The 15,650-nt window shown below is 33.5% G+C and overlaps 2 protein-coding genes and 1 non-coding gene across 5 annotated transcripts in view; 1 reads left to right on the top strand and 2 right to left on the bottom strand.

Moving 5' to 3' along the window:
• Sgo2 (shugoshin 2) overlaps positions 1 to 14,388 on the top strand; it is a 31,784-nt gene extending 17,396 nt beyond the window's left edge. For both annotated transcript variants that reach the window (XM_078017811.1, XM_078017812.1), the window contains exons 7-8: positions 124 to 2,946; positions 4,948 to 14,388. In XM_078017811.1, coding sequence (XP_077873937.1) covers positions 124 to 2,946; positions 4,948 to 5,114 — 2,990 coding nt within the window. In that variant the 3' untranslated portion in view covers positions 5,115 to 14,388. The remainder of the gene's footprint in view (positions 1 to 123; positions 2,947 to 4,947) is intronic.
• Kctd18 (potassium channel tetramerization domain containing 18) overlaps positions 1 to 15,650 on the bottom strand; it is an 83,458-nt gene that overhangs the window by 59,922 nt on the left and 7,886 nt on the right. The window lies entirely within an intron of this gene.
• Positions 4,136 to 4,257, bottom strand: LOC120883828 (small nucleolar RNA SNORA26). The gene has a single exon (XR_005726018.2). It is a non-coding gene; the product is annotated as a small nucleolar RNA SNORA26 (small nucleolar RNA).

Below are 15,650 nucleotides of genomic sequence, written 5' to 3' on the forward strand. Positions count from 1 at the left end.
TAATAATATAAGGATCTGGCAAGAATATATTGTCAGAAATCTTCTCTGTGAAATGGCTTCATTTTCTAATTTGTTTAAAGTAACTTATTACCTATTTCTGATTTTTTTCTTCTTTATTTATAGAAAGCTGTTCTCACTCAGATCAGCATTCTAAGAGTTTACTAGTGAGTGAGATGAGAAATGCCCCATTTGTCAGCCACAGAAAGGAGAAACCATCTCCTACTAAAGTGGACAAAAAGAAGAAGTGTGGGTCATCTTGGGAGTCTCCTGAAGACACTCCCTGTGTGACAGATTTAGATCAGCAACAGATTTTAAGCCCAGAACTAAAGTGGAATAATGAGATAAATGATTATTCTAATGAAAAAAATATTACAATACAAAGAAATAGACAATGCCTTCCTGACATATCTTCGGAGTTTGCCAGCAAACCTAGTGCAGAATGCATGAGTCCAGTTAAGAATAATGATGACCTTCAGGAGCAGAAAACTGTGTATGATGATGACATGGATTTAACTGCTAGTGAAATAAGCAAAATTATTACAGTTTCAAGAGGCACTAAAAATAAAAGTAAAATAAAACCAAATGATTGTGGAAAAAAAACTTTCAGAAAAGTAAAAGATTCAAGCTCTGATAAAAAGAGAGAAAGATCAAAGAAAAAATGCAAAAAGAGTTCAGATGTAGATGTTGAGGAAAGGATTGAAAATAGACCAGAAAAATCTGTTGTCCTAGATGGCAAAAGGGATTCAGAGGATCCAAATTTTATTTGCAATACTGAACACCCGATACAGGCAAACATAGTGAAGAAAACAACCCTTCAGAATAGCTTTGATCAAGATGATGGACAAAATACACACTATAATGAAAAGGAGAGAGGAATGCATGTAACAAATGAGCATAAATTTCTACAGGACAGCAAATTGGATATGGGTCAAGATTCTCTAACTTATAATAAAAGTAAAGCTTCTACACAGACATTTGTGATGCACAAATTGGAAAAAGATAACTTATTCCTAGACCAAAAGAATAAAGAAACCATTTCTGAAAACCTAGAAGTTGCAAATAAATTTCAAAGAGCTGATATTTCCTCCCAAAATAATGGAAATTTTTGTGATTATGAGACCCAGAATATGTTGGACACTGATATGCAGCTTGCTCAGCAAAATGAATCAAAAATAAATAATAAGCTTAGGCAAAAAGTAAATAGGAAAACTCAAATAATTTCAGAAGTGAACCAAATATATGAGGCTAATGATAAAGGTCTACATGTCCCAGAAAAAGGTAACTTTTTTCCCCAAACCCAAGTGGTTAAAGAGACCTTTTCTGAAAACCTATCAGTTTCAAAAGACTTTCAGATTCCTGCTCTTTTCATGAAAGGTAATGGAAACATACATGATTATGAGACCCAGAATGTATTGGGTTTGCAAAAGCAGATCACCAGTTTGTACCCTGTTCAACAAAATGAGTCAAAAGTTAATAAGAAGCTTCGGCAGAAGATAATTCGGAGGACGGAAGTAATTTCTGAAGTGAATCATTTTGAAAATGACAAAAGTGTGCATTGCCCAGAAAAAGGTGATCCTTTCTTCCTACAAAAGGATAAAGAAGCCATTCCTGGAAACCTGAAAGACTCAAGTGAATTTCAAACACCTGTTCTTTGTACCAAGAAGAGTAAAGAGCTATGTGAGTATGAAACTCAGAATGTTCCTGGGATGAGAAGGCATATTCATGATGTGCAACTTGCTTGTCAGAATGATTCAAAAGTAGACAGGAAGCTTAGACAAAAGGCACATCGAAAGACAGAAATAATGTCTAAAGTCAACCAAATATGTGAGAATGATGACAAAGGTATGCATGACCTAGAAAAAGATAACTTTGTTTCTTTAACCCCAAAGTATAAAGAAACCATTTCTGAAAACCTAGAAGTTGCAAATGAATTTCCAGCAGCTGATTTTCCCACCAAAGATAATGGGAATTTATGTGACTATGAGATACAGAACGATTTAGATTTGAAAAAGCTTGTTGCTAATATGCAACTTGTTCAACAAAATGAATCAAAAATAAATAAGAAACGTAAGCAGAAAGTAAATAGGAAGACTGAAATAATTTCTGAAGTGAACCAGTTATATGAGCCTAATGATAAGGATGTGCATGACCAAAAGAGCTATACAGAAGATCTTGATTTGAAAGCAAATAAATCTAAACTTGAATGTGAAGGTATTATCAGTGGACATTATATGGAAATCAACAATAATGAAAAGGAAAGTTGTAATGAAATTCCAGATCTTTATAAACTTGTTAACAAGCATAAAACAAAATCATCAGGCAAGGCAAAGAACTTTTTGATAAGAGATAAGAACAAATCAATTTGTCAGTTAACAGATTCTTCACTGTCTAGTTTAAAACATAGTACTAATGAAGCAGATTCTGATCCTGGAAAACAGACTGAGCCACCTAAGAATCACAAGCAAAGCACCATAACTCTGAATACAAAAAGAGATGTCACTTTTGTGGAAGTGATAAACGAAAAGTGCGAGGTCAAAAAAGTAAATAAAAGGACATCCAAATCAAAGAAAAGGAAGACCCTCGCAGATCATTCTTCAGGGACCAGTGATGTAGTGGAGATAATACCTGACATTGATCACAGAAAGTCATTTGACTCTGAACAAGCTAATAAAGAAAACTATTTGGAGAAAGATAGTACTGTCAAAATTAAGCCATACTTTCACACAAATGTGTTTAAATCTTTAGCTCAGATGTATTCCCCTAACATACAAGATTCTTCCTTTGACAATGTTCATGAAAGTTCAATACCTTTGAGTATTTCTTCCAGTAAAAACCTGATGATAAAAGAAACTTTTCCCTTGGAGAACTTATCCATCTTTCAAGTAAGCGATGATGTACATGAGAAGATTAAAGAAGTCAGCCAGCAAACAGGAAAATCAGGAAGAGGTAGGTCAATACCTGGAGTGATCAAGTTGTAGAAGTGGTATGTCTTTGTTTTTGGTTTTCAGTTAGTAAAAGTATTTTATGTTATAACTGTTTTTTGTTTGTTTTTGTGGTGCTGGGGATTGAACCCTTGTGCATGCGAGATAGGCATTCTACCAACTGAGCTATATCCCCAGCCCATAACTGGTATTTTTCATGGAATTTTAAAACAGTATATAACTGTGTAGCTTAAACGAATTAAATTCTAGTGCTTTGAGAAGATAACAGTATTGTCAGGGACATTTACAACCTTAAATGCGATTTGGTCTTTACCACAAAGTTATCTAATAGTAGCTTTAGATAGAAAATTTCCTTTTTCATGTGTTTGAAGGAAATTGAGTGTTTTAAATGTATATTATAAGGAATGGCATTGGTTTTATTATTTGGCTACTTATAATTGCCAAAGACTATTACAAGTTTCTTAAGAGTGCAACTCTTCATTCAACAGCATGTGATCTAAGAGTTATTCTAGGTGTTGTCAAGGACTGAAAAGTAAGACCAGCATCCTTTCCTTAGAACATAATGCATGTGAAAGTAAAAAAAAAAATACAATGGTGAAATAAAATTCTTCTAATAAAAGCAGGTAAATTATGCTAAAGGATATAATGAGGGGAAATTTCAATTAGAGGAATTTGCAAAGACATTATTAAGTAATCAGCATAGGTAAGATTTTTACTCTGTTAGTGTTTTTTCTTTCCCCAGTTATTCAAATAATGAAGTAGAAAACCAGGAAAAAAGTCACCCAGAAAAATGGCAGTCAAGCTGAGCTAGCAATTCCGGAGGCGAGGCAGGATGATTGCAAGTTCATAAGTCAGCCTCAGCAAATTAGTGAAGTCATAGGCAACTTAGTGAGACCCAAAACAAAACAAAACAAACAAACAAAAAATCATAAAAAGGTGATGTGGCTCAGTGGTTAAGTTCCCCTGGGTTCAATCCTTGGTATAAAAAATCAAATCAAATAAAAAATGGCAGTCAGCATTTTGCCATATGCTTGAAAACTTGAATCTGCACATTTTAAAATACATATTTGAAATAATACTGTATTTGATTTTACTTATCCCACTTTTTTCATTAACATTGAATCCTAAGGATATTCCTTTGTTATTAGAATTTTGTAACATTAGACATTCCCATATTTTTTTCTTTTTTTTTCATTGGTAACTCCAGGCAGGATCCAAAGAAGAGTTTTGCAATCTCTTCTCTGGGTTCTATGGAGGTTTGCTTTACCCTTCTGTGTTAGCTTCTTAAAGCACTGCATCAACCTTAAAAAGGCACAGGTAAGGGTGATACATTCTCATATCAATTGAATTTTTTCTACTGGGAAGTAACATTTCAAAACTTGTATGTAGAACACTAGGATTTTGATATGGATAAGGATGTTCAGGTAAAAGCCACCTGAAGAAAAAGAAGTACAAAGTCTAGAGTTATAGGATATATTTCAGGACTGGGGAACAACCTCTCATCCCTCTGTTCCTCATAGTGCCTTTCACAGTGAGCAATAGTGACATCTATGTCGAATGAATGTGCAGAAATTTGTGTTTCTGTGAAGAGTTGAACCATGAAGAATTTTTGGTATATGACTTTTTTTTTTTGGTACCAGGGATCAAACCCAGGGGTGCCACAGCTCCAGCCCAGCCCTTTTTAAAATTTTATTAGAGACAAGGTCTTGCTAAATTACTAAAGCTGGGTTTGACCTTGTAATCCTCCTGCCTTAGCCTCCTGAGTAGCTGAAATTACAGGCATGTGCTACCACACCTGGCTGCTTTGTATGTGATTTTATAATAAAAATGCTGCAGGCTTTTTTTGATAATTTGTTTCCAATTTTAGGCCTCTTTTACTCTCAAAATTGAATCATCAGGTTTAAAATTCCTGCCATGGATTTGCAAATTGCCATATATCCCATTTCTATTTCTATAACTTTGCGTACAATTTTACAAATATTTGTGAAAATAATGTTCTTTGCAGGTAGCAGAACATTACAGGACTTGACAAATACCAGTTTTGTTTCAAATAACACTGCTAAATCTAAAAATGACTTAGAAGATCTATCTTTAGAGATGCCAAGCAGAAGAAGGAGGTGTGCTCCTGCGAGTTTCAAAGAGCCAAATCTCAAAAAGCAAGTATTTCAGTGATTTCAATATGCTATTATAAAATAGGTGCTTAAGAAAAAAATTATGCCAAATTAGTATTAGAACACTCCTAAACATCAGTAAAACATATAATGTTGACATATAATAGCCACAGTATAATCTGGGTAGATGTAAAGAAATGTATTCTTTAACCAGGGTTTTTTTTTTTGTTTGTTTGTTTTTTTGTTTGTTTTTTAATGGAGAGAATGGGGGCTTGAATTTAAAGTGGTTTTGTTTTGTTTAGTTTCCATTCTACTACTGCCATTTTTTAAATTGTAAATTGATAATTATATTTTTATATGTGTTGCCTATGATTTACAAGCCAATGTTGTCTATATCTGTTACCCATATTTATTTATTTTCCACCTTATTCTCTGGAGGAAGTCAATGTGGTTTGTGTCCTTTGGTCTCAAAGAATAATAATGCTTTTTAAAAAATATTTATTTTTTAGTTGTATTGGACACAATGCATTTATTTTATTCATTTATTTTTATGTGGTACTGAGGATCGAACCCAGGGTCTCATATGTACCAGGCGAGTGCTCTACCACTGAGCCATAACCCCAGCCCTACTTTTTCTTTTTTGTGTAAACTTTATATATACCTCAACAAAGAGACTGCTATTGCCTCCCATCAATTTATCTATTCCTCAGGTTCGATATTTATCAATATTTTGCCATATTTGCTTCATCTGTCTTTTTTTGTTTTTTTAAAGTAAGTCCCTAATACTGATTTAATTTCTAAAATACTTCTGTACGCATCTCTAAATACTGAGAATTTCTTAATAAAATTCTTAACAAAACTAGATGAAAATTATCACATGTAACAAAATTGTCAATAATTCCTGTCAACTAAAAGCCAATCCCTATTAAAATTTCCTTAATGAGCATCAAATGACCAGATTTCCCTTTACATTTGTATTATTCAAAAACTCATGTTTTTAAGAATAAATCAAATATGCTACTTTAGAAAATCTAATCATTCTGGAGCCGTGTTTTCTGTAGGTTAGAGAAAAATATACTAAATCTTCCTTTGCATTGTTTCAGTATTTGCTCTTTTTATACAATTTGAGACATTAATGGTTTTGACAGGTATTTAAAAAATAAGTAGTAGAGGGCAGCAACATAAGGGAGGGTGAAAGAAGAAAGAGTGAAATAAAGGACCAATGCTTTTTAAAAACAGATTTATCAACATATAGAATATAGCTCTTTATAGTGACATACCATACCATAAATTTCACTCATTTAAGTTGTGTAATTCAGTGGCTTTTTAGCATATTCCATATTCCTCAGATATGTGTAACTATCAATTTGAGAATATTTCTTTACCCCCCCCCCCACCGTGCCCCCTAAAAGACTTATTCCCTTTAGCTATACTCCCCTATCCTCCAGCCCTAAGAAACCACTTATCTGCTTTCTGTTTCTATAGGTCTCCCTGTTCTAGACATGTCATTTAGCAGTATGTTTCAGAAGTTATGTATGCTATACCAGTAAATCATTCCTTTTTATGACTAGTATTCTATTATATTAATATACCACATTTTGCTTATCGTTTCATCTATTGATGAACACTTGAGTTTTCCTGGGGTTTTTTTGTTTGTTTTTTTGCTATTATAAATCATATTTCTGTGAAAATTCATGTGTAAGTTTTTGCATGATCATGTTTTAATTTCTTTTGATTATACATTGAGGAATGGAATTGCTGTGTCATGGTAGCTGTTTAAAAATTCAAGGAGCTGTCAGAATGTTTTCCAAACCTGATATAACATTTTACATTACCACCAACTGAAGAGAGTTCTGATTTCTTCTCACCAGTATCTGTTATTATTTGACTTTGATTCTGGTCATCTTAGTGGGTATGAAGTGGTATCTCACAATGATTTTGATTTGCATTTCCTTGATGACCAATGATCTTTGAGTATCTTTTCATGTGCTTATTGACTACTGTATATTTTCCTTGGAGAAATATCTATAGATGTTTTGTTCTTTATTTAGTTGAACTTTAAGTTAAATTGTATTTTGAATTAATTTTAGATTTACAGAAATGTTGAAAAAAATAGCACAGTTTCCCATTGACCCCTTACACAACTTTACCTAATTTAAACAATTTATATTGCCACATTACAGTTATCAAAACTAGAAAATTAGCATTGGTACAATACTATTAACAAAACTTTGGATTGCCTCTAACATCCTTTTGTTTTTTAGAATCCTACCTAGGGTCCCACATTATATTTAGTTTTGATTTTTCCTTAGCCTCCTCAAACCTGTGACAGTTCCTTGGTCTTTTCTTTTATGCTTTTGAGGACTATGGGTCAGTTATTTCATAGAATGACCCTCAATTTAGGCCTTTGTAATGTTTTCTCATGATTACAATGTGACCATGCATTTTGGGCAATAACTCCACAGATGATGTGTCTTTCTCATTGCATCATATCAAGGATTCATCATGTCAGTATGTCTCACTACTGGTAAGGTAAGCTTGATCACTTGGTTGCAGTGGTGTCTGCCAGGTTTTTCCACTGTAGTTTTTATCTTTTCCTTTATGAAGGATGTGGGGTACATTTATGTATCTTGTTTCTCAAAATTTCACTTACTAATTTTAGCATCCACTGGTAGTGAATCATGCTTGCAACGATTACTACTTCGATGTTTGGCTAATACTTTCTATGTCCCTCTTTCCTTCTATGCTACTTGAAATTCTTCTGTAAGAAAGTATTGTTTTTTCTTCCTTCTTTCTTTCTTTCTTTATTTATTTATTTAAGTGTAGACTCATGGATATCTATTTTATTCTATAGATGAAAACCCATTACTGTAAATCTTGAGTTATTCAAGTTATCCCAACTTTGGTATTAAAAATTCCTTCAGGTTGCTTTCTTTTTCCTTTTCACAAGACCTCATAATATTTTGAGCAGTTACTTACTTTCTGATTCACAAGATGTTCTAGGCTTATCATTTCTCTGGCCTGGCCCTAGAATCTAGCACTTCTTCAAGAAACCTGATTCCCTTGACTGTAGAATTTTGTTCCAAAATCAAGGTCTAGGCACAAAGTATACTTATTGCTTATATTATATTGGACTAGCTATCTATTGCTGCATAACAATATTACCACGTATCTAGAAGCTTAAAACAGCATACATTTATTACTTCTCAGATGTGGTCCAGGAATCTAGGCATGGTTAACTGGTCCTTTACTTGGGGTCTCATAGCTACAGTCAGGGTGTCACCCAGACTGGTTCTCATCGGGAGGCTCTACTGAGAGAATGTGCTTTGAAGACAGCATGGGTGGTTGGCAAAACTCATTACCTTATGTGTGTAGAACAGAGGGCCTCAGCATCTTGCTGTTGGATATAGACTTGTTCTCAGCTTCCCTCCCAACCAGGCCACTTCTTTCAAAGTCAGCTATGAGAGAGTCTCTAGAGAAATCCACTACTAAGATGGAGCTTTATACAATGAAATGTATTCTCAGAAGCCAGGTAGCCTGCCACCCATGTCACATTCTATTGGTTAGACACAGATCATAACTCCTGCCAATAATCAAGGTAATAGGATTATGCAAAATCATTAGTGCCAGTAGACATGAATTATAGGGAAATCCTCCTTAAGGGTCTGTCTACCACAGACATCATTGCAGTTAGACCTTCTGATAGACAGAGCTAGGAAACACATGTATAATATAGTACCATAGACACATACATTTATATTTTTTTATCTATATGTATAGTAAAAATCATGAATTTATACTAGTAGTTCTGTTTCCAGTCCAATACCATAGGGTTCATTTTAGCCTTCCCCATTTGCTTATTCATAATTTTCCCATCACTGAAAAGCTTCATTCTCACTATTAATATTTGTTCAATTCAGTGTATACACAAGTAATTTTAGAATCATTAGTCCATTTTCCTGTGAGAAACATGTTAACTAGCTAGATTATAATGTGTGGGTTTTTTTTTTTTTTGTCTTAGATTAGTTTTTTCCTTTCCCATTTCCTTCATTGTAGTTATGTTATTCACTTGTCATGTGATTAAGTTCATGTGTTATAGTTTCCATTCCATTGTACCAATATGTGTCTCATCAGCAGGGTGGTAGAGTATGCCCTTTCTACAACCTCATCAACAGAATGTATTGTCATATTTTAAAAATTTGTGCTGTGATAGATAAAAATTAGTTATTTCCATGTCATTTAATTTGCACTTCTCTGTAACTGAATGTGTTTTTCTTATATTCTTGTTTATCATTATATCATTTTTTTGGTCAATTTATGTCTTTGTCTTACTTTCCTATTGGGTTTATGATCCTCTATCCATCAGATATTAGGTATTCTTTAGGACTAATTAGTCCTTTGTGGTATGGAATATTTTGTCAATATTTTTTTCATTTATCAGTTTTCTTCTTTGTGTTCTAATTACGTTAAAATTTTTTATTTTCAAAGTAGTCAAATTTACCAATCAATTCTTTTATCCTTTTTGAATTTTGAGATATAGTTGGAAAGCCTTTCTTCTTTCCAAATGGCTACATACCTGTCCCAACACCACTATTTAAAAATGCATTTTGGCCAGGTATGGTGGTGCACATCTATAATCCCAGCAGCTCGGGAGACTGAGGCAGGAGGGCGTGAGTTCAAAGCCAGCCTCTGCAATGGCAAGGTGCTAAGCAACTCAGTGAGACCCTGTCTCTAAATAAAATTACAAAATAGGGCTGAGGATGTGGCTCAGTAATTGAGTTTCCACTGAGTTCAATCCCTGGTACCAAAATTAAATAAATAAAAATGCATCTTTATCAGAGACTTGAGTTATTAGCCATGGTTACATACTAAATTCCTATATGTGAATTTTGGGAGGATCTAACCTGGACTTTTTATTATATTGCAATGGTCAACTTATTTATTATGGGGACTTTTTAGTATGTTTTAAAGTCTGGTAGAGATAATACCCATTCATGGGTTTTTGTTGTTGTTATTTTGTTTTTGCAGCACTGGGAATTGAACCCAGGGCCTCACACATGCCAGGCAAGCATTAGCATTCTACCATGGAGCTTTATCCCCAGCCTTTAATTTTAATATTGAGACAGGTTCTTACTAAGTTGTCCAGACTGACCTGGAACTTGTGATCCTTCTGCCTCAGCCTCCCAAGTGTCTTGGGATGTGCCATCATGACCAACTCCCAGGTATTTTTAGATGTTTATTTTTCCATATGAACTTCAGTATTGACTTGTCTAGCTCAGATTTTTATAACCTCAACACTAACATTTTGTTAGATTAGATTATCTAACATTTGGAGTTAGATATTTCTTTTTTGTGAGAGGCAGTTTGGGTACATTGTCAAGATACTACTAAAGTATCACTAACCTCCATCCACTAGATGTCAGTAGCATCCCCCCATTTGTAATAATCAAAAAATATCTTCAGGTGTTGTAAAATGTCACTGAGTTGAAAACCACTGGTCTAGCTTGTTATTTTGGGGGGGATTTCACTGAATTGATATGTTAATTTAGGGATTGATCTTTGTAACATTAGCTTTTTTCTTTTTTTTCATTCTCTATTCATTAAATTCTTTTTTATATATCAGAATGCATTATAATTCTCACATATAGAGCACAATTTTTCATATCTCTGGTTGTATACATAGTATATGCACAACAATTCTTGTCTTCATACCTGTACTTTGGATAATAATGATCATCACATTCCACCATCATTAATTACCCCTTGCCCCCTCTCTTCCCCTCCAACCCCTCTGCCCTATCTAGAGTTCATCTATTCCTCCCATGCTTCTTCTCCCTATCCCACTATGAATCAGCCTCCTTATAGCAAAGAAAACATTCGGCATTTAGTTTTTTTGGGATTGGCTAACTTCACTTAGCATTATCTTCTCTAACTCCATCCATTTACCTGGAAATGCCATGATTTTATTCTCTTTTATTGCTGAGTAATATTCCATTGTGTATATATGCCACATTTTTTTATCCATTCATTAGAGCAGCAGAATTCACAATAGCTAAACTGTGGAACATTGGCTTTTTCTATCCCAAAACAGAGAATATCTTTCTATTTGTGTAAATTATTATTTTGTATGTGACTTTTAGAAGTGTTTTAAAATTTTCTTCACATTGAATTTGCACATTCTTGTTGCATTTATTTGTAAATATTTAGTCTTCTTTGTTACTATCCTAAATGGAAATGTAAATCATGCTCAGTTTATTGTTTTGTATATATGAAGACTATTGAATTTGTGTCAGTCAGTATATATGTTGTTTATATTTTTTATTTTTCTGTCACTCATCTCTGAAGTTTTTCCAGGTATACTATGAAATCTTCTGAAAATAGAGATAGTTATACTTCTTTAGCCCATCAAACACCTCTAATTAATTTCTCTTTTCTATTTGCATTGGCTAATACCTCACTATAGTGTCAGATAGTGGTAGGAATAGAAGACATTCTTACTTTTTATTTTAGAGCAAATATTTTTATTATCTATCTCATTTAATGATTCTGGCTTTAATCAAGGTATTTATGTTTAATTTATCATATTAAGAAAGTGTCCCTCAATGCCTTTTGAGTGTTTTATCATGAATTTTTCAGTCTTTTTTAGCATATGTGGAGATAACATATGCATTATTTCCTTAGATTTATTAACATATGGTATATGATAATGCATTTTCTAATATTGAAATAACCTTGAATTTCTGGAATAAACCCCATGATCATGATGAGTCATGATGTGTTTCTTCCTATTGTGATATCAGATTAAATTTGCTAATTTTTTTTTTAGAATTTTTTGTCAATATTCATAATTAACATGGATTTAATGTTTTTCTTATTTGACCTGTCTATCTGGTTTAGGTTATCAGTATTACATTTGCTTCAGTAAGAGAATCAAGAAGTTCTCCTTCCTTTACAACGTTCTAAAATAATTTATAGAGGATCTGAGAGTAGTGTGTTTAAGTCTGTTATTACTGAGTCCCTATGTCTCCTTGTATCTCCTGTAGTAGTTTTTTTTTTTTTTTCAGAAAGATAGTCATTTTGCTATTTGATACATAAATATCATACTTATTATATATTCACTATAGATTCTGGCTTTTATTATTAAAAATGTTTTGTTTCATCATGTGTAGTGCTTTGGAACTTAAAAGGTAGACACTTTAAAATATGTCATTTGTATCACTTTCCTGATTACTGTTGCCACTCCTATGCCAGATATCTATGATGACCATTCTGTGAGAGCAAGCAGTTCAATTAGAATCTTTTCTCATGGGGGTTAACCAGAAACTATGATATACCTGCTACATTCCATTTCCAATTCAAAAAAGAAAGAAGAAAAAGTGTGGCAGCTGGGTTGCCATCTCTAACTATTTGTACTGAATGTACATTGTGATTGTTTTGCTCTTAGAAAATTTGCCAACTAGTATTATATGGTGTGTGGAACAGGGTACAGCACAGAGAAATAGACCCACTCTCCATCTAACCTTTCTTTTCTTCTGAATTTGGGATTGTGTGCATGCATGTTTGTTTTTTTTTCTAAAAACATACATATGCACGCATGTGAAGAAAAAATACAATACCACTTTTTGCAACCTAATTTACATACTAAGTAGATGGATCAACCAACTTAGTGAGAAAATAAAATTACTGGGTAAAGGAAGAAAAAAATAACTCAAATGAATCTGTTAGCTAGTAGGAAAGCAAGAGAAGCTCAGAGCAGAGACTGAATGAGAATCAGAACACAAAACAGTAATTGGAGCCTGAACCTGGCTTTTGCCAGAAGGCATTTGTTTAACTAGGTGAACCTAACATTGAATTTACAGCTTTCTAAGTAACAGAACACAAATCCTAGGGTTTAGCTAAAATGAAGAGTCTAATAATAGATTCCTTTTAAATAACGTTGAGCTCTTCTGTCAGTAGAGCACCAAACAAAAATAACTTCCCACTAATTTTTTTTTCAACCCCAGAAAGTAACTCTGGTGCTGAATTTAGGAGGAAAAAAATATTTTTGAGAATTAAGAACCAAAATCAAGCCCTCGTGCAAATCACAGCTGGAATTCATAATATCTGGAAGACACAAAAAACTTGAAGTGTAAGATTTAGTACAAGTACCCCATGACTTATAGCACTCTTGTTGTCTTGAAGAAGCAAATGCAAATATTTTCTGGAGGAACCCTCCTTCACTTTGGCCTCAACACATTTTCCACAGCTAAGTTCCAAGGGAAGTAAACAGCTAGCTCACAGTAAAAGAAAACACTACACACACAAGGAAACAAAGTTCCAACAGAAATGACTGATAGCAGAATCAAATACAGAATATACAATGAGTATATTTAATGTTTCAATAAGGAGAGGCTTGGGAAAATGAGTAGTTTAGGAAGAAAGGAAGTCACAGAAAAGCACATACAGCATGATTTCATTGATATATAAAGGTCAAAAGTAGATCAAACCAAACAATAGACTTTTTAGGAGTACAGTCACAGAGGTTTAAAAAATAACTATGAAGAAAAGCATAGAAATGATTAATACAATGCATGATGCTGGTTACTTTTGGAGAAAGAAGGAGATGTGATTAGACAAGGACATACTGATGACTTCTTAGGTGTGGTAATATGTTTCTTAACCTGAGGGGTAGGTTAAGAAACATTTATTGTTTTTAAATTGTACATTTAGAAACTTTAAATTGTATATTACACTCACCTATTGTATGTATGCTGAAGTTCATAATAAAAAGGAAATATGTAACAAATTATGTATAAAATCTGTTGATTATTTTTTCTTAGACCATATTTATAAATTCCACTATCAGGGTATTTCAACTACATGGCAAAGCCTGCTTTTCTTCTAGTATGAGGCAATTTTCTTCTCTACACTTCATAGAAAAGGAATTAGTTTGGAGTTATTGTTAATCTTCCTTTTTTTTTTTTTTTTTGCAGAAAGATGAGAAGATAAGGTAAATATATGGATCCTAGTTTTCCAGAGTTCTCAAAGTATAACAAGTCAGAAAAGAAACAAAACAAGGATCAAGAAGATGAAACACTTGAGGATATATTTTTTGTTTTTTTCTCTTTTGGCCTTTTGTCTTTTTTGGAATGTTACTCTATCTATCTATTCTTGTATTTAGAAAAATGTACATAAAATATCAGTTTTTATAATATTTAAAATTTCATAATCATTTTGATCATCATATTCCTGCTCACTTAAGTTTATTTCTACCTACTATCCTTTAACCAAACCAATTATTACCCTTTTAACCAATAAAGTATATTAATAAATACTCTTGCATTGGTTATCTTGTATATCAAGTCATGTTTTGTTTTGTTTTGAGCCATTCTATACATGTGAACATTCAAAGGGGTTTAAAAATCACCTCCTACCCTGGCCAGTTTTCTCTCATCCTTCATTCTTCTACTTTCCGAAATACTTGTTAGGGATCAGTTTATTACTTTTTTTTAACATATAAAATCTGATGACTTTGGGGAGGGAACTAACCTTTGAGACCCTTTTGAGTTTGGTTTTTAAAATTTTATTTTAAAGATTGCTTACTATTCTAGTAGTAAGTCCTAGACAATTTCTCACCAGTACAGGTTTAGGCCCAGAAATCTGCATTTTTAACCAATGCTTCAGGTAGTTCTGTGGCTAATTGTCCTAAGATCACAGGGAGACTACTAGAGGAATATAGGATGGCACGAAACTTCTTCATAATGTTAAAGGTGACATTTCTACTGCTAAGATAGAATAGCCACCCAATAATGTCAGTATGTCAGTTGGATAGAGGAGGGATACTTTTGTTAGATTTTCATATATATATATAGTTGTAGATGGACACAATACCTTTGAGCTTCACATGTGCTAGGCAAGTGCCTTACCACTGAGCTACACCCCCAGCCCCTTGTGTTAGTTTTTTGTCACTGTGATCAAAATACCTGGTGAGGACAAGTTAGAGGAGAAAAAGTTTATTTTATCTCACAGTTTCAGAGGTTCAGTTTATGGTAGGTGGATTCCATTGGTTTGGCCCAAAGTAAGGCAGAACATCATGGTGGAAGGACATGGAAGAGGAACACTGATCATATCTTGCAACCAGGAAGCAAGGAACAAGGGGAGGGGCCATAGGGAAGATAAATCCTTATAGGCCACACCCCTCAGTGACACACATTCTACATGCCTATGGTTACCACCTGGTTAGTCCATCCAAACTAGGATGGGCTGATTAGGTTACAACTCTCATAATTAATAATTTTACCTCTGAATATTCCTGCATTAACACAGGAGCTTTTGAGTGACACCTCATATCTAAACCATAAAATACACTGTGGTTAAGAGCTTGGCACCTCACAGTCTCTGTTCACTTTCCTGAACTATTATTTTAAGACTTTGTATACCTCTTAAATTCACTAAGGTATTATATTTTGGTTCCCTATTATTTCTATTTTTTTCTCCTTTTCATGAGATTTGTCCTTTTATTTCTTTCCCATGCAAAGTATTTTTCATTTTATATAGTCACATTTATTGAGCTTTTACTCTTGGTGGAATTTGGTCACAGAATTTCTATTCCCTGATT

Source organism: Ictidomys tridecemlineatus, chromosome 7, assembly GCF_052094955.1.
Source record: "Ictidomys tridecemlineatus isolate mIctTri1 chromosome 7, mIctTri1.hap1, whole genome shotgun sequence".
Taxonomy (NCBI): Eukaryota; Metazoa; Chordata; class Mammalia; order Rodentia; family Sciuridae; genus Ictidomys; species Ictidomys tridecemlineatus.